General features: G+C 39.2%; 1 protein-coding gene and 1 long non-coding RNA gene across 13 annotated transcripts in view; one reads left to right on the top strand and one right to left on the bottom strand.

Annotated features, from left to right (window-relative positions):
• fbxw12 (F-box and WD repeat domain containing 12) overlaps positions 1 to 20,160 on the top strand; it is a 52,549-nt gene that overhangs the window by 22,629 nt on the left and 9,760 nt on the right. For 2 of the 4 annotated variants that reach the window (XR_011934169.1, XR_011934168.1), the window contains 5 exons: positions 668 to 849; positions 933 to 1,063; positions 1,937 to 2,032; positions 13,830 to 13,982; positions 14,122 to 14,993. Coding sequence is in view for 2 of the 4 variants with exons in the window: in XM_072472529.1 (XP_072328630.1) it covers positions 668 to 849; positions 933 to 1,063; positions 1,937 to 2,032; positions 13,830 to 13,982; positions 14,122 to 14,272 (713 nt within the window). In the remaining 2 variants the exon portion in view is untranslated. Of the gene's footprint in view, positions 1 to 667; positions 850 to 932; positions 1,064 to 1,936; positions 2,033 to 3,171; positions 3,362 to 13,829; positions 13,983 to 14,121; positions 15,048 to 20,160 lie in introns of those variants that run through there. The other 2 variants (XM_072472529.1, XM_072472530.1) reach the window with 2 other exon arrangements.
• The window catches only part of LOC140388408 (uncharacterized), a 28,422-nt gene continuing 13,470 nt past the window's right edge, over positions 5,209 to 20,160 (bottom strand). For 6 of the 9 annotated variants that reach the window (XR_011934170.1, XR_011934172.1, XR_011934173.1 and 3 more), the window contains 4 exons: positions 18,514 to 18,591; positions 16,846 to 16,903; positions 12,180 to 12,337; positions 5,209 to 5,657 (listed from right to left, as the gene is read on the bottom strand). This is a non-coding gene — a long non-coding RNA (uncharacterized lncRNA). Of the gene's footprint in view, positions 5,658 to 12,179; positions 12,510 to 12,603; positions 12,746 to 16,845; positions 16,904 to 18,513; positions 18,592 to 18,967; positions 20,156 to 20,160 lie in introns of those variants that run through there. The other 3 variants (XR_011934177.1, XR_011934178.1, XR_011934176.1) reach the window with 3 other exon arrangements.

Raw genomic sequence — 20,160 nt, 5'->3', positions numbered from 1 at the left:
TGCGATTTTGCAATCCTGAGTTTATTTATAGTTACTGCAGGCTTTGCTTTTGAAATGCTTTTTTTCTTAATATCCTGAAGGTTCAGCTTCTTGGTTTCTATCCCATACGCTGTTTACAGTTTATATGTTTGTATTTATGTTAATTTGCACGGTGTAGTTAATCTGAACTAAATCTCTCCATTAATTTAGTTGATTAGTGCACTGCAACACACTCCAATGGTCTCCTATTACATGTGTCATTTATACTGGACTAGATATCCCAGTCTTGATAGATAGCGAGTGTGTATACTTGGGCAAATTCACAATTGGGTTCACTGGGCTGTATATTCTCCATTGACAAACACCCGGTCCTGATTGTCGAGACTTGCATATGAAGATTGTCCAGCATTGTGAAGTAGTGGAGGGTGGCACTGCATTTGGATGGATGCCGAGGTGTTTATTCTAACCATTCGATCTAATAGCCGCATAAGTTTGTCGAAGAATGGTCCAGATCTTCAAAAAGCTGCAGAAAGCAGTACATCTATCATAGACATTGATTAAATTGCTAACTAGATCTAGGAATGGGGCTGGTGTGAAGTGTTAATATTTCTTCCATCATTAAGCACTTTGCACACTACACTTTCATCTGTAATGTGATTTTAATAATTTGATTTTTTTTAAATAAAAGCTAAACAGGTTGGATATTTCACCTGCAAAGTAGCTGCCAGGAGTAACAATATACTTCTTGAAGGCCATGGAACTAATACCATCATTTTGGCACAAGGCATAGAACTGAAACTATTTTCCATCGAAGGAATGCACCTTGCCAGCTTTAGTGACCATGAGGAAACTATCAGTGGAATTCAAGTGGTATGAATTTCTGTAATTTGTTTGATACAAGTTAACATGGCTGCCTAATTATTAAACTGTTTTCATATTTTTGTTATATAAAGGATCCCTTCCGAGTGGTCACTGCATCAATGGATTTGTCACTTAGAGTATACACCTGGAAAAGACAACCAAACAAATGTCTTGGTCTTGAAAGTAATTACCATTTACTGGGGGGATCACATCTGAGGTCCAGGTAGGATCTATTTCCTTGTTTGGTACAATCATTTTGGGAGTAACGGGGAATGACAACTTGTTTATATAACACCGGAAACAAAGCACTACAAGTGAGGTAGGGAATGAAATGAGAACCAGGCAACAGTTGGTGGAATTGACCTAAAAAGTGATCCAACAGAGATTTTAAGGAGACTCCCTTTGGAAAACAGAAATTTAGAATATAGGTGAACCCAAGTTCTTCTGAAGATTGGAGTTGACTAAATTTTAGAGAAGTCAGTTTGAAGATGACTGTCATAGATGAGACTTTCTGCACCCGAGTAATGATATGGAGATGGATGTAGATGGTCTTGCCAATTAAAATGGGTTGGGTTTATGGGCAATATAGCTCGTCATTGAGTTCAGCCCAAGCAAGCAGTTTGGGGGTGGGAGGGGGGGGGGGGGGGGGGTGGAATGAAGGATAGGATGTGCAATTTATAGAAGCACAGCAGAATTTTGTTACTCTTGCCAATTTTAAAGCTCATGCATTCAGATTAATCAATGACCAGATGGAATAGTAACAATAGTTGGATTAAGGGGGATTGTGGAAGCTAACCTTGTACTTAAAAATTTGCTAATCAGGGGAAGAATGGGGAAGGGCAAGGATGGGGAAGGGCAAGGATGGAATTCGATGCATTGCAGAGGTGATCCTACAGAGCTGGAGAATCCAGTGCACCTGTACTGTAAAGATGTAGAGTAGAAGCCCGCGAGAGCAATAAAATAGAGGTAGACCAATCCATCTGAAACCAAAATTTGTGATAAAATTAGATTCCCTCCAGATTATTATTTATCACTAAGACTGGATTTTTCAAAAATAACATATAGCGTTATAATTTTTACTGTCTTCTTTTCACAGAGGATTTATAAGTGTATTGTGTGACTACGTAAGCATTGTGGGTGCTATTCTAGCAAAGGATGGAAAAGATGTCCTAAAAGCATTCTACTTCAATCTGTGAGAAATTCACTCTGCCGCATGAATACTATGTTAATAATTTGTTTTAATTATTTTGCAAAATAACTGAAAAATGTTGATTGTTAATTTGTACAGTGGAGCTGCATTTTTTTTTTTAATCACCAGATTTTATTTTGATTCCTGACTAGCCGTGTATTGTACAATTACTCTGTCAAGCTAAAATAACACAAAACCACATTTTAATTGGTTTCTGTGGTTGTCACATTAAATGTTCTCATATAAGCTGGTTCCATAGAATCTTTTACCCACTATGACCATATTTTATTGATAAGGGCACTTATGGAATAATGAAATGCAATTAAGTAGAGTGGGCCAGGTGTAAAAATTACAACTCACTGCCACTTCTGTGGTAACACAAACGTAATTCAGCCCACTCTTAATAAATAATGTTTTGTACAACAAAGTAAAGTAAATTTTTAAAGAACACAATAAACCGGTGTTGAAAATTTCTGAAATGCTGGTCCAGATTTTGCACTGAATGGTCACGCATTTTATGTCAGCATGAAACAAGATAATGTCTTTTTATGGTGTTGATTCCTTTAAATGGAAGGTACTATGCTGTAAGATACAGTAAATGTTGAATTTCTCTGAGGATTTGGAGATTTCCTGGCCAGCTTTTCCAGATATTTAAAAATGGAAAGTGGGTGCAGGGGCAGGGTCTGTGCTGCTGGAACTGGGTTAGACTTGGATGGGAACGAGAGGTGGACAGTCCAGAAAATGGCCATCACCATGAAGAAAACAGTGAGGGAGGACAAATGGAGGAAGTGAGGAGGGGTAAGAGAGAGGGAGATGTGAAGGGAGAGAATGAGAGGGAATGGAGAGAGAGGGGACAGGGGAAAGGGAGATGGAGGCGAGGGGGAAAGGAAGAGAAAGGGGAGGGAGAGGGGGAGAGAGAACAAGAACATCTGTGTGCCAAGACTATGGAGATGAAACATAGATTTCATAAATTTTACAGTGCAAGAGGCCATTTGGCCCCTCGAGTCTGCACTGGCCCTTGGAAAAAGCACGTTATCCAAGCCCACACACATGTTCAATATGGTGACAAATAGGCTAACAAATTAGTCTTCTAATTGAAAGCTTATTTTTAAAATGCACATTTTTTTTGTTTTTATTAACAGCAATATAAATTTCTAATGCCTTGTTACAAAATTTGCTCACCAGCCCAGTGAGTGAGAAGAAAAATGAAATGGGGCCTTTCATGTGAAAATGTTGTGCCCATTTATAAATACTGGACTTACTTACAATGTACTTCTGCAGCATAGCTTTGAACTTAAAAATAAATATAGATTTTACTGCTGGGAAACAAGACTCAAGCTTTTGTTATTGTTTCATTGGGCTTGATTATAGTCAACAGTGCTCACATTTGTTGCCCATCCCTAATTGCCCTCGAGGTGATGGTGAGCCGCCTTCTTGAACCACTGCAATCCATCTGCCGTAAATATACACAGTGCTGTTCAGATCCAAGTCGAGATAATGAATGAATGGGAGGGAATGTTGCAGGTGGTGGTGATCCCATGTTTCTGCTACTCTTGTCCTTTAGGTGTTAATGATTGTGGGTTTGGAAGGTGATGTCGAAGGAGCCTTAACAAATTGATGCAGTGTGCCTTGTATATGGTACACACTATTGCCACTATGCATTGGTAGAAGATATAAATGTTTAAAGTGTATGGGTAGCCCAACAAGCGGGCTGCTTTGTTCTGGATAGTGTTGAGCTTCTTGTGTGTCGTTGAAGCTACACACATCCGGATAAATGATGAGTATTCCAGTTTTTTTCAAAATTATTTTCCCGGATTCCACTTCTGCAAACTGGCTGACCTTCAGGACCCCCGCCATGTTCCTTTGCCCAGTCTATCCTGAGTCAAGGCAGTGTTTCGGACACTAAGGTTTTCTTGCCCCAGTCAAGGGACAGAAATAAAAGAATCCAATTTTCCTGTTCATATATTAGCCTTATGTTATTATTAGTGCAAAAGCTGCTAGGATGATTAAGAAACACTATTCCATGATGGACTCAAAGTTAAACTCCGTAGGGAAAGTTCTGCAAACTGTCCTCATGACTTCCAACGGTAATCAAACAAAACTTGGAGATCTGTGCATTTCCACATCTCTAGCAATTGTGAGAAACCAAAGGAGTATTTTTTTGTGAAGATTGAAAGACTGCACTCTCATATCAGAAAACTAATCACAGGTTATGAAATATTTACAAATTAATACTTTTTTAAAAATGTAGAATCTCTTACCTTCCTATTTCAGTCTCAAACATTAGCCTTCCAACTACCATTCCAAAAGTAGTTAGGCATAAATGTGAGATTTAGAGGAGTCTTCAAGTTACCATGTCCTTGCTGCCATTATCATTCTGCGAGGCAGAGGTCGCAGATTTAGGACCCTGTGTCATTAAGGAGTATTTCTCGGCTCCACTTCTGGTATGTTCAAAGTGCTGAGGGGCCAGTACTTTAATGTGGGTCGAAATAAAACACCAGGTGAATGGATTCTGGTGACAGCAACTTACTCCCAACAGTGAGCAGTTGCAACAAGTCAGGAGTGAAGTTAAGGGCAGCGAGTGAGGCGGCGCACAACCAGCACAAGACATTCACTGAACAAGTTTGAATAAATGAACTCAGTGACTATCCTTTGCTTTGATATTTTCCCCCATCTCTTCTGTCACAGATCTGTCTCACTCATTTCACTGGATTGTTTTGAAGGATAGGTCTATGTGTCCATGTACCTGAATCCCCCACACTCTCCTGTTCAACAAAGTACAGGGCACGACCCTTAACTCCGCAACCCTTCTGACACCTGCTCATGACCCACCTGCGAGTCACGACCCACATTTTGAAAAAGCCTGAAGTATTCCATCATACTCCTGGCTTGTAGAGGGTGAACAGAATTTGGTGGGTCAAGTGGTAAGTTACCCACTGCAGAATTCCCAGCCTCAGTCCAGTTAAGCTTCTGGTCAAGGGTAACATCTCCCAGGATGTTTATGGTGTGGAATTCAGTAAATTCTGATCCATGGTAATGTTGCTAAAAGTCAGAGATTTGGTTAGATTTTCTCCAGTTGGAGATGGTCACCCATCTGAGTTCAGCAACTCATTTTTACCAATAGAAACCTTGCATGTGGGAACAAGATATTCTTCACAATCACAAAATTAAACGACAAATTTGCAAGAAAAATATTTATTTAAATAAAATTACAAAAATCTTCCAGGTATGAAAATGTATTTTCAAAGCAGTTACACCAAAACAAACGACAAACATTAACAATATTTGACAACTTGTAATATAAATAATTTATGTCAACAACACTAGCAAAAAAAAAAAAAAAAAACTTACAACAGTAGACCATATAGTATTCAAACACAGAAATTCACAAACAGACCAGAACCAATGCTATTATACATCACCTTTATAAACTTATTGTGCGTTGATTAGTCAGGTCTGTGGAAGTTTAAGACGTCCAGTTGTGATGTTCAGTATGATGCCCTAGGAAAGGCAGCAAGTTGTATAGTTATCTCCTTTGGGCCAAAATTTCAGTCCTCGAACTATGCAACCTACTACCTCTACCCAGGAGCTCACTATATTCTCCACATTGATCAGCTTGGTTTTTTTTCTGTAATGGAAAATTAATGAAATATTTTAAAGTACAAGTACTGATTAGTGGAGCCTTCAGTATCCAGTAAGAGGCCTATGACCATTTTGGTTTCTTATTTTTGCAAAAATAAGAGCTCCGTCCAGAAAAGACATACATGTTTATTTTTGAAAAAAAACCTCAACACCACTCCAGTACTCTGTTATTTTGCACCCCACCCTCACATTTCACCTCCTCTACTGAAAGCTTTGAATTCTTGCTGCTTTACAGTTCATGGGCAGCCACCCTCTAATATCGTGCCAAAATGCACATTAAAAGCCATATCAACCAATGAGCATTGATAGGCTGAAAAAGCCATATCAACACCAATAAGCATTGATAGGCTGCTTAAATATATGAGGCATCACAGTGAAACCCAATCCTGCACCCAACTGATGTTCACACATGCAGTTTTCAACGGAGGGCTTTGCTGGAAAGAGAAAGCTTCAATGCCTTTTCTGTCCAAAAGCCAGCACTGTTTAAGTCAACTGCAGGTTTGCACTGCTAACTTGGCTGAGATAAGTTAATATGGCACTGAGAGATGATGGAATCTGGCACATTCCTGGTCTATATGGCTCAGCTGGTCACTGAATAAGTTAGCTAAGCTAGTCTACTTATTTCAACTGCATGTGAAAAGAGCAAAATGCTTTTTGAATAAACTCAATTTGGATATGAACATAACAAGGCAAGAATTTAGTGAGATTTCAGAATCATAAAATATAAAAACTTTAAGAAACACACAGGAAAGGGTAAATAAACCAAATTAGTAATACAGAATAAACAAGCTCAGCTTCCCACTGTTTTGTCAAATGTTCTGCAATATTTAGTTAAATACTAATGCAAAATATACCCAAGAAATGAAATTAACAAAAATTAATGATATGAAGTGCACGGGGAAATTAATTTTCGCAAATATTTATACGGAGAATATTTGATTAAACATCACAAGTCAAGAAACACTAGACTAAGGCTGTAAACTTTACTGCGATTCCCACACAGACTCCTTTCAAAATATCTACATGTACAGTGCAAAAGTGAATAGAAAAACAGGAAGAAAATGTATTGCATGATTTGCAATTTGTTTGCTGTCAACACCTAGAATGAGGTTAGATAAGAACACACTCCTGTCCTCTAAATAATATGTACAAGATGCAAAATGCCACTTTTCTCTTATTTTATAATGGATATATAACAGCACTGCATGCAACGTATCACTGGATGTTATTTTGCTGCGGAAGATATTCTGCTACCTTAGGAAAGACAGTAGATTGTATAGTTATCTCCCAGTGTGGGTGTGACCCTAAAACTATACAACCTACTACCTCATCCCAAAGTGCAAACTCTACTTCTGATGCATTCTTTATTCGGTTTATGCAATTAATGCTTAATGCTCTGTGAATACAGAGTAAAACAATTAACGTTTTAACATGCGCCACACTACAAATTCAGACTCTCACATCGATAGTTAAGATGTGGAGATGAACTGGGGTGAGCACAGTACAAAGTCTTAAAACACCAGGTTAAAGTCCAACAGGTTTGTTTCAAATCACTAGCTTTCAGAGCACTATTCCTTCCTCAGGTGAATCTGAGAAAAACCTGTTGGACTTTAACCTGGTGTTGTAAGACTTCTTACTATGGATAGTTAATTAAGACGCATCTACTTAAACATAGCCCAAATACCCAAAATGCCGTGGTAACATCATTATTTGGTATGAAAAATTACCTGGAAACATTATTAATCTCCATTAAGTATTAATCCACGAAACCTAATCCCAGGCCTCTGCCAGTAGCACATTTGACCGAGATGCTAAGAGTTGTATAGTTGGATCACAAACTGGCTCTTGCTCAAATTCCCCTCTCTGTACACTGAATTTGACTTTATGGATCACTTCAGAGTCATCAAATGGAAAATGAGGTACAAACATGTCCTATTGTCACAGTACAGTACAACAAATATCAACAAGGTAGATATTTTACATGTACCTGTACACTTTATATAATCTTTACAGTAAGAAATATATTAGATTCATCTCTTACAGGTCTGACATTATTTAGCCACGGTTTGCCGATGAATAAACTTACTTCATTTTAAATCTCAGAATATACTTTGTTCATCAGAAATATACTTTTTTTTAAACAATCGTATTTTAAAGCTATTCCAGTACAAATACCCCAATCAAATATTAATGCTTTTGACAAAATATTTGAGGTATTATAGCTTTAAAATAATTTTTTAGTAAAATAAACTTTTACTAGTCTGTCTTCTACTTCTAGGTGTTTCTATTTCTGAATCTCTTTCAATTGTGCTTTGTTGCTCTCCTTCCCAGTCATTTATCAAGTGGTTTTATTATCCCAGTTATTGTTCTTGCATATGTTAATTTTTCCTTTATTGTATGTCAAGAGGTCAATATGGGTGCAATGACTATTATTGTACATCTGAAAAACTATTCAAATTGCTGCTTGAATTTTATTAAAACATCTACAGCCAAAGTTAGAGATCTCAGCATAAAAATCAATAACACTCACAGTTTATATACCTGATCCAGATGGTGGGTATCAATTATGACTAAAGCAATATTTCATTGTTTGATACGTTATTAAAACCATTAAAGGAGGCATTGAGAGACCAAGAACCAAAGTAGATCAGCAATGATTTAGGTGATAGGCAAAGCAGAGGGCAAGAAACACTGACAATTTTGAAAGAAACACAAGAGATGGAATAAGGTTCCAAGAAAGGGAAGAAGATGCCAAAAAAATTGGAAGAGTGACCAGGATTTCATTTGGTGATAATGGGCACTGTGGCAGTTTAGGATGGTAACTAGCTGAAGAGAACATGCTGCCACCCATGAGCCTAGTTTCAGTCAAAGCCAGGATATCAATGCAATCCTTCACAATAAAATCATGGATGACAGACCTTGTTCACATGTTGCAGCATTACCGATGTAGCTGAGAAAAGGAATTGTCCCTATTGATAATATTTTCATTATAAGAGAGTTACCAAAATGAGATCTGAAGAGTACTATTGGGTAAAACTATAGTGCATTAGCAGAACCAACAAAACATTTGCAGTCAAATTATTATCTTGATTGCAGTACTTCTTTAAGTACAAGGGTTTCTCGTCATCCTTTTACAGAATCAAAACTTCTCACTCTGGAAAAAGCGACATCAAGTTGTCCATTTGTACAACAGGCCTAGGAATTTGACTCGTGGCTTGTTTATTGTCCTAAAATAATTGGGAACTGTTTTCTCCTGAGTTGAAAGGCAGATTTACATCTGATGGGCTCAATATTATTCAAAGTATAAATACTGTTTCCTTGAAATCTGCCTGTTATGATTTCAGCATCTATCACTGAAGAACCAAAGCTTCCTAACTACCAATCGTGTTCCATGAACAAGTCCTTGTTTAGGATTCAAATTTTGTGTAACATAAACTTTGACTTAAGGAAGGAAGTTATGCAATGTCATGGCCATTGGAGTTAGACTTTGTAAAAACTCTTGAATCAATGTTAATATATTCGTTTAGTTGACCTGACAGCGTTGTTAAATTTTCCCATTCAAATCCAGTGAATCTTCATTTTCAGCACAAGAAAACACCTTAACCTTTGACTAAGCTGTATCAAATGACTGCCTCCACCACTGAGCCACACCTAACCAATTCCATCATCTCATCCACCCCTCCCACACCACTACATACATTCCATCTTCATCCCCACAGAAACAATCTTTCCAGACACAGTAACTTGCTGTTAGGCTCCCATTCCCCTTTGCTGATTTTATTCTCCATCAACGTCCCACCCGCCTCCCACCAACCGTTCAGCTAGGTGTGCATCAGTCCTTCATGCACCCAGGAAACACCCATGCACCAGGCATCACTCACCTAAAAACCAGCCACCTGATACATTCCTTAAACTGACCAATTATAACAGTCTAGACAAACAAAAACTGATTATCATATTTTGCTCGAGGTCGCAACCGAAGGTGTTGTCTGGAGCATGTTTTCTCAAATAATCTCATTTTTTCCCTTTAACTTTGTGATTATTTGGACATTTTAAATGGAGTTATCCTGGATCCTTCAAGAAGTCTACTACAATCTGGTCCAGCCAGATAAATAGTTGGCTACAAGAACTGATCAGAGGCTAGGATCCTGCAACAAACAACTTGCCTCCCGACTCCCCAAAGCCTGTCCACATCTACAAGGCACAAGTCAGGAGCATCATGGAATACTCTTCACTTGCTTGGTGAGTGCACCACCTACAACACTCAAGGAGCTTGACACGATTCAGGACAAAGCGGCCCATTTAATTGGCACCCCATCTACTGGCTTAAATATTCACTCCCTCCACCATCGACAAGAGTGGCAGCAGTGTCAACAAGATGCACTGCAGCAACTCACCAAGGCTCCTTTTACAGCACCTTCCAAATGCAGGACAAGGGCAGCAGATACATGGGACACCACGAGCTGCAAGTTCCCCAACAAGACACACCATCCTGATTTGGAACTATTTTGTCATTCTTTCACGGTCACTGGTTCAAAATCCTGGAATCCGTTTCTTAACAGTTAGGGATGGTAAATAAATGCTGGCTTAAACAGCGACGCCCAACTCTTGAAAGAATATTTTTTTTTAAAACCCGTGGTGACGTGTTCAGAGTGATCAATCATTCATTTTTTAACCTCTGCTTGGATATATAGTATCCAAGATATCAATCCCAGGAGACAGAAGGTGCTGGCAAGCTCTGTGAATAAATGTTATCTTAATAAATTAAAATGAGAAACTGCAGTGTCACAGCCGAATAAAATTAAACTCAAAACTTTACAACAGATACCGAACTTAATGAACCAGGTGGAAAATTTCATACAAAGGTGAAAACTGTCGTCTGTCTGCATCAAGAAAATAATGAATTCACTCTGAAGAGGAATGACAATTGATTTTCTGGGTTGTCAACTTGAGCATGCTTAACTGTCTGAAGGGTACTGAAAGGAAGATTACACTGTTGGTGTAATCATTTACAAAAGGAATTTCTTCAAATGTTAGCACTGAGAAAGTGTTAGCTGCAATACCCAGTGAATTGCAATAGTATAGAATGCTGGCACTTAAGTTGAAAAACCCTCATTGAAATGTTAGTGTGTTCCGTTAAGACACAAAAGCCTAATTCTTCTATTGTATAGCATTTGGCAAACCCACAAGTAAAAGGGATCACCATTCACAGCGTAGACTTTTTCCTTGGCTTCTAATCAAAAGCCTCAAAATACAGACAACGCCTAATTTAAAAAAAGGTATTCCTATGAAAAAATATTAGACCAAACCAACTGAATTCTAGCAGCAAACAACCACTACTTAGTTTGGAGAGGAAGAGCCAGAAAACTGTCCCACCTGGTGCACCTCTCCCTGGCCATCCAGGGGCCTCCAATGCCCTGGGAGACGCCCCAGTGCTGTTCTGCCCGTGGACCAGTACTAATCGTCACTCGCTTCGAGCCGGTTAGATCCCAGCTATCTTTATACCCAATCAGTTTGTCGATGTGCCATTTGTCAATGTACACTGTTGATTATTCTTTGTCTACTATATACATACTGTGTACGTTCCCTTTACCGCAGAAAAATACTTTTCACTGTACTTTGGTATATGTGACAATAAATCAAATCAAACCAAGATGTGGTAATACCAAGGGGTGGGATTTAATGGGACAAGTTCTAAGTGCCGTAGCAAGTGACGCTGCCCAGGAGCTCCTCGACGGCTACGCTGGCGAGCTTCTGACTGCTATTTGATGGCACTGTCATTTTTTTGGGCCCCTGCGAGTTTCTCTCGACGCTATTCCACACTTTAGACATCGGGCTGCCACTTTGGAAGGGTGCACAATCTCTAAATGAGCTTGAGTCCCCCATGCCCCCCACCTACAGGCAATGTCACCCCCCACACACATGTGTATTACCCCACCCCACCCCCACTCCCACCAGTGAGGTCACCCTGCTATGGAGTCACTGAGGGCACCCCCCTTTTCAGGCCGTCCCACACCCCCTTTCCGGTATCCCCACCCTCCACAATCTTCCGGTGGTTCCTCATTCCCGCCCATCAACCCACCTACCCTCCATATACCCCCCCATCCCTCTTTTCATGGCCATCGCTCCTCACAGGCCCTGGCACTGCCACCCTAGCAGTGCTCCTGCCAAGGTGGATCTGACAGCTTGGCACCTTGGCAGTGCCAGGGTAGCAGTGCCAAGGTGCCATAGCGAGAGCCAGAGTGCCACATTGCCTTGTCCCTGATCACCCAGAGGCCTCCCATGGCCTGGGAAACCCCCAGGTGCTGTCCCACCTGGTGCACATTTGTGTGGATCAGTACTAATCGTCGCTCGCAGTGAGCCAGTTCGATCCCAGGAGGCCATTAGATACGACGACCATCTCATTAATGAGATCGAGATCGACCTTAATTGGTGATTATTTGTTTCTTGCCGCGCCAAGGCGAGATCCAGAATCCGCCAACGGAAGAGAGCCACTTTGATCACAAACCTTGGCGGCGCCAGTTGAGATTCCCCATTTAGGCAGCTCCGCGGTCTAAGCAGCTCACACGGATTCTCGCCAGGCATGACGAGGCCATTAAATCACTCCCAAAATTTCACTCTGTGATGTACTTCCTCTTCAACGAACCATTCAAGATACAGTGGCTTCTGCATTTTAATTCAGGAGTATAAATTTACTCTTTGAACAATTAACCATTTTGGCATATTTTGAGATATCCATTTAGTATAAGAGGTACTACAGTAGAAATCTCCAATTTCAAAAATACATATTTTTCATAACTACTAACAATAGGTTAAGAGTACGCTGCACGTGATATATCTGTGAATATAAAAAAATACGATGCAGTTAATTTCTCATTTAGAGGTAACAGCAATGAGTTAAACTGATTTTCGTAGGCAAACATAATACTCACTGCAAAGATTAAGCAGGTACATTTACTGAATGGGATGCACTGAGCCTTACACACGAGGGAAGGTTTGACTTCTGGAGTATGTTGAATTAACCAATTTCACCAAGTCAACAGTTAGGAACTGCAGCTGCTTTACTGCCCAAAGCTTGGAAAGGGAAAAAAAAAAAACTTTCACTGATATTCAGCAAATCTCTTCAAATTCTGCACTTGTGCAAGAAAGACAAAATCACTTCAAGTTCAGCTGGGATGCTTTCTACAAGTGACCCACTGACACTAGGATCACAAAGTTCTATTACCCCTGAAAAAGGGCTGAGGTGATTGTGAATCACGGTTAACCCAGGTCGTTGCTTCTGAAGCAGTTGCATTGGTAATTGGTACTGCCTGCCAATTTATATGATTGCGGTATGCAACACTAAGCACTCCTGAGCTGGAACACAAAATCGTTTGAGGGCAAGTTACCCCGCACTACTTAAAGCCAACTTGCACTTCTTAAAGGGAAGGTGCATGTTGGTGGGAGGAGGTGTTAGAAGTAAATTCAACCATGAGTTTGACCTGGAAAGGTCGCAAGAATGGCACATCATGGCAGAGAGTATGCTCCAAGGTTTCTCAATGCAGAACGGGCTGGTTCAGCACACTAGGCTAAATCGCTGGCTTTTATAGCAGACCAGCAGCACGGTTCAATTCCCGTACCAGCCTCCCCGAACAGGCGCCGGAATGTGGCGACTAGGGGCTTTTAACAGTAACTTAATTGAAGCCTACTCATAACAGTAAGCGATTTTCACTTCATTTCAACTGGAGAACTTGCTGCAGGAGGCGGACAAGAGAAGAGAGATCCACCAGACAGACACTGTAGCAAGAGGAGGTAGCAACACAAAACAATTTCAGCAGTGTAACCCTTAGGGATCTGGATGCAATGCTGCAAGAGGTTCAAAGACCTCACCTGAGTGGTCAAAGTCCGTGAGTGCATCCTCAAATGCCATAATCCATCACTAGCCTCAAACGCTTCTCAACTTATCACCTTCCCTTCACTTACCAACAATCTCTACCAACTACAAATCGTATTTAACACTCATAGCTTCACCTCACCCTCACACACTTAGCACTGTTGCAAGCCACACACGCCCACATCTCAGCCTGCATGCAATGCTAGCAATTTGACCATGACAGTCACAGCAGTAAGACACATTGCACCTCACTCACTGGCACACCTCTCTCACTCTCTCTTGCAGGACAAGGTGGTGCAGAACTGCAAGCAGCAGCACGAACCAGCAGGGAACAGGTGCAGATGCACGACCTCATCTCCCTCAGGCGATGGCATTTTACGTAATTCGAATGGCCATGATGGAGCTCACGTCCAGCCGCAGAACTAAAACCATGGAAATGTACGTATTCTCAAAGTAAATTCTTCTTCTCCCACATCCCACAATCTCTTCTAATTTACAAACTGCAGGTGGTTTAAGCATTCACTTCTTGCTTTCTCCTCCTCTTTTCACCACTATCCTTGTGAATTGCTTCTTTCAGATTGCAAGAATTATTACATGGCCAGGTGGTGTGCAAAAGCAAGAAGAGAAAGGGGATGAAGGGGCTGATGAAGAAACAGCATCACTCGCTTTTACATTTGCAGATATCAGCTCAGATAGCGATACTACATTTACTTCAGAGGCTAACTTAACAGACAAGATTTACATGTGGCATGTGGTCTGCAGCCAGGTCAGCACATGAGGGAGAGATCCATGGCCCATGAGGCAGTGGTGCTAGGCTGTGTGGTCAAGTTGTTCAACGGCCAGCACAATGTCTGCTTGCACTGCTACAATGTGAAGTACTGGTCAGGAAGTGGTCAGCACTCTTCGGATACAGCTACTGGACAGTGAGAGGGAAGCCAGGCCAAGTTTGCCAGCCAGGAATACCGATCAAACAAGGCCAGTCAATACGGCTGAAACATGTCAACACTGGGCAGTCGTTACTTTGTGTTGCTCTCTGGAAACCAGGAAGTCAGTGTTTTGGTGAGAATGGAGAGGTGAACAACTCATTAAGAAGAAACTGAAATCCGGAACAAAAGCCGTATAAAAATGATTTCTTGAGGATTGGCTTTATTGTGCCAATGCAAATCAGGATGAAAAACCCATGAACCCATGTATGTTACATGCAGGAAGTACTGGCAAATGGAAGTTTGAAACACCCAAATCTTCAAAGGCACTTGAAGACTAAACGTGGCGAGTTCGATGACAAACCTCTTGATTTTGTTTCAAAGGAAAAAAACTGACTTAAATCATCAGCTGAAGCCCTTAGCAGATCTTTAGCATTGTGAGATTGTGAGGACCAAGCAAATTAGATCGTGGGGAACAAGCAAGTGAGATCGTAGGGACCAAGCAGGCTCACCTGTCACATTAAAGGTAAGCAATAATGGTGCGTCAGAAAGGTCGGCCAGCGTGGGTCGCAATGTTGACAAAGTTTGAAAGACACTGACCTAGGGACACATTTTTCAGCATAAATCAATCCATGCAAGAAAGTAGGAGTAAAAGGAGGCAAAACAAGTAGAAACTAGTTTGCTGGTGCAGCCCATTGCTGTGTCATGATTCTCTTGCAAGGTGAGTTCTAGATATGAGCCTAGATCATGGAAATAATTGCAAGGCAGTAAAATGACCTACTGCATCAAGATTGAAACAGATTTTGTTGAATCACTGATCCAAAAATCAATCACATTACGTAGTAACTGCCCCTGGAATGTAGTTATTATTTTGATTAAATCATTCATTATTGAGATAAAGTATTGCCAACATTTTAATTTTAACATATTAGACAGCATGAAGAAGTAATTCTGAAAAGGCAATTGAAATTCACTCGTCAATACTGTGGAATAAATGCTGCAGTAACATGTCATAGCTGCAGGCCTGAACACAAGCTAGTTGGTTATTTATTATATATTTCAAAATGATCTCAATTTTATGTAATTTATTCCATGTCAATAAGAACTGTTAAAATGACTAAATTTCAAGATTAATTTATGTTGTATTCTAATTACAAATTCATTCCAGTGACTTAAATCCATTACGAGAGTTCAATGAGAACTTGTGTGCATATTTTCCTGAATTTCTACAACCTTTTATAATTAACTCTATCTTCCACCTTTTAATGCACATCTACAGCTCTTCCTTTGCCTTCTTCAACTAAATTTGCTTTCTACACATCCCAACGCTCTTCACCCCACCGTGCCATTAGCCACATGGCCCTAAACTCTGGGATTCTTCCCCTAGATGTATGAAGTAGGTTGAATTTGCCATGGTCAATACTCATGGAATAAGAGAAATAGCACACCAACATTTTCCATAATTCCTCAAATACAATTGATTTATACTGTCTAAAATTTAGGAACCTGCTACAGTAAACCTACTATGTAATGAAAACTAGTTAATTAGGCAATATTTTTTGAAAAATAATGTTTTGAGTTTGCATTTTTTGAGGGGGAAGGGTGGTAGCAAATCAGCATAAAAGAATGATAATTACTTCAAAAATATTGAGGACATGCTATGTAAACTACAAGCAAAATGCTAGAGTCCTTAATTTGTGTTGTTTTATAAAATTGGATGATCATTTCTGCAAAGAAAACAAGTTCCTCCTCAGAAAATAATCAATTTAGAATAAAAGTATCTCAGCCTCACACTGCACCAGATCATTCATCTCAACGAACAGCCATGTTTGTTTTGTGTGTGCAGCTTTAGAATTTCCTGTATTGTGCTAGTTATACTAGATTTAGATGTTTTATTTCCATATTTTAAAACAGCTTAAACTGTAGAGTTTCTAATAATCTGAGCACAATGTTTAGCCCATGAGTATTTTGAAATGCACACCTACATTGCAGTGTTGTCCCTACAGATCAGAAACAATCACTCGCCATTATTTTGTACATCCATCCAAATAGAAAATTACCTTTTGTTACTTTAATTTGTGTTACTCGTTTTAACTCTTAAAACATTTTTTTTTGTTGAAATTTCAGTTCAACAAATAGTTTACTGTAGGTATTTTCATTTTGCCATAGTCCTTGCTAATGTGTCACTGGCTTAGTTACCGTGCCCCTCAAGCAATTCAAAGAATCGATACCAACTCAAAATTAACATCCAAAATATTAGTAAAAACAAATACTATTTACATCCTTGGCTCAGAAGCAAAAATGGCGTCTCATTAGAAAAGGAAAAATTGTAACATGACACTGAATGCTATTTTTGTTGCCAAAATATAGATACTTGCCGCACTTCAAACGCAAGCCAAATAGGGACAGGGAATCCTCTCCTTAGAATCATTCTCTCTGTAGAACAAAAAAAAAAGTGACGCTGTTAGCTCCTTTTGTGGAACACAATGTAAAAATGTGAGAAAAAAAGATTTTAAAAAGGTTAAAGAAAGACGTCTTCAATTTAAATTCGATTACCTTTGCTACATTTGACAACTACTGAAAAACCTATATAAAGATTATTTATATAAGCTTTACAGACAAAACAAAATTCTTTAAAAAAAACAAGCCTTGATGAACAGACAAGCAGTACTTCTGATGCATGCTAACGCCCTTACAAAACTAGCCTCGTATTCATTTACATTAATATTCAAAAGGGCGGATGTCATTCTACAATCCAATGTGGATGCTCACACAATTCCAAAATTACAAACAAAACACACAAATACATCAACAGACCTTCTGCGCCATATTATACTGATATATTCTTTCATGCTGACATACGAACAATGAATTTTATTTAATTGTCTATTTAATGTTTGGTCACAGTTTGGCATAAATCCCAGACTTGCTCTCATATGCACCCTCGCACCCCTCTGTCTGTAACCTCCTCCAAAGAATTTGTTTTCACATTGAGGACAGATGGGAGCAACTACTTGGCACCCAAATGGATACGTATGAGAAATATACTGGCAGCGACACAAAAACGTGAACTGTTGCAAGGAACTGGCACAGGGCCTTCCTCGGATTAGCATTTTACCCGAATTCAGAAAAGAAAATCAAACGGGTGCGCCATTACATTCCATTTCTGTGTAGAAAATAATTTCACTTGCCTTTATACTGCCTTAGTAATAAAGATATGTCGCACAGGAAAACAAATCCAAAATAACCAAGGCATTGCTTGCTTCAGAAAGTATGTTAATGCATGCCCGCTTCTCTAACTCTAGCTACGTCAGTTGCAGGGTAAACCATGGATTACCTCCAAAATAATCCACACTGATTTTGTTTGTGAGTGTACTCACTGCAAATAGTTAGACCAAGACATGATGGTATGGCAATTGTGATTTGAAGTTTACAAAGTAGTGACTGATATAAGTAATATTCTTCCATTTTGAGTACCACAAAGAAATTGACAATTTATACCAAAATTATGAACAAAGATCATTAAGAGCGAATAATGTTGTTCACCACACCATGACAATGTTGCTTCAGCAAGACAACATATTAAGTTATCAGTTTACTATAATTACTGGATAAGCATAGTATGTCTTACCTTCAAGACAAATATAAAACTGAATTTAATTTTTCACAAATCAACATACAGGATTTAGATAGGCTGCAATAACCGTTTGACTTCCAAAAATTAGTTAAATGATTTTACATCGAAAACGTCATTACTTGTGACTTTGTGAATAAATAAGTCTTGAACCCAAGACAGAAAAGTTAAACAAAATGTAGAATCCTACTTATGAAGCTCACTGTTGTTTTGAACAGTCTGAACCATGTCCAATAGGGTGATATTAGCTGTAAAATCCATTTAACACGAGGTAGCTAGCAACAAGGCACTATTTTTTTTAAACCAGCATTTCAGGCCATCCCATTCTTTGGCCTGAATTCAGTCATGGATCGTCTTTTATAACAAAGAAACAGGAAGGACAAATAAACAGGTTTTTTTATTTTAGGTTTACCTTTAGTTTCTTTGCACTTCAGAAAATTCGAACTGAAGCCAAAATGCCACATCTTTGGATAGCTACAAAGAATGCAGACTAAAAAAAGGACATGCACATTTTAGAAGCCAGCCAACAGAGAAAAGATAGTTATAAGCTCACATATTAACAGCATCGCTGCATAAATCTCTGCTCAAATTTAAGATTTTATCATTGCAGCATCTCACCATTTCTCCTAACTACTTAGAAATTGGGAGGATAACTATTTATTATTTCTAATTTCTTATTTTGTTCTTTCAGGCAGATTACTGAAAACAAGCAGTTTATTTGCTTTTTCAATATACTGGCTACCTCAACACAAAAATGATCTAAACATAATAGGCATATCCAATTTGCATTTACACCAACAAATAGGTTTAATTTAAATTATTTTAATAGGCTTTAAAATTTTCCACATTAGCTGGTAACTATTTACCTATTCTTCCTTGAGCTTTTATGGAAATCATCAGTGGAATTCTCCGTCGGCGGGATCCTGCGGTCCGCCGGCAGCGCACCCACGCCTGTGGATTTCCAGACGTCGTGGGGTGGCCACACTGGGAAACCGCATTGGCCGGCTGTGGGAAAGGAGAATCCCACTGCCAGCGGGGGCATGCCATGCAGGAAAACACAGCTAGCGGATCAGTGAATCCCACCCCATGAATTTTATTTTGCAGTGAAAATGCAAGGGAAGCAGATTGATACAAAGCAGATCTTTCAAGTTTTCCAAACAAGTAAAATCTCAACACAGAAATAGGATTTTACTTATCTGGCAATCATATACTCAGCAACATTTAAGCTTTCAAACATAAATCAACAACTGTAGCTGGTCTTGCTACATTTCAGCTAACACAATATAAACAGACACCCTCAAACACAAAGCAGTGTGGCCAACTCATTAGGGACAATTTCTATCAATCACATTTCAAGTTTTCAATGGAAATAATTATGCATTTTAATTAAAACAAACCTGTAAACTTGTTCAAAACACATTAACTCGCAAACATACTCAAATTAAACAAAATACAAATGCTACAAATAGTTAAACATCCCCAGATACTGAGCCACAAAGACCGTAGATTTTCCACATTAGACCTTAGGCCAGGTGACCACAATCTTGGTTAAAGAGATATGTTTTAAGAACATCAGAGGACAGGCTGCAAGGTAGAGACATTTAGTGAGTAAATTCCAGAGCTTAGGGCCCACTTAACTCATTGCCAACAATGATGGGAGCAATGAAAATTGAGAATGCACATAAGGCCAAAAATTGTGCAATTGTAAACAAGTCAAGATTGTGGAACTGGAGATTTTGGATATGAGAAGTGATGTGTCAATTAAGGTTTTGAAAACAAAAATGTTAAAATTGAGGTATTTCTGGGCAAACAGAAGTCAGCAAGCACTGGGGTGATGGATGAATGGAAATTGGTACTAGTTAGGATACAGGAAGCAATTTTGGACGAGCTCAAATTTACAAACTATGCAAGGTGGGAGTAGCTTAATTTAAAGTCCTTTGTGATATTGCTAAAGGATTTAGATGCGGTATTTCCCGGTGTATTGAAAATATGGAAACATCAAATCTTTGAAGATGAATGACACTTTGCTTTCCAAACTATGAACTCCAAAATTGTGTTT

Source organism: Scyliorhinus torazame, chromosome 13 (assembly GCF_047496885.1).
Source record: "Scyliorhinus torazame isolate Kashiwa2021f chromosome 13, sScyTor2.1, whole genome shotgun sequence".
Classification (NCBI taxonomy): domain Eukaryota; kingdom Metazoa; phylum Chordata; class Chondrichthyes; order Carcharhiniformes; family Scyliorhinidae; genus Scyliorhinus; species Scyliorhinus torazame.
Note: the sequence above shows the minus strand (reverse complement) of the source record. Positions and strands in the feature narration are given on the sequence as shown.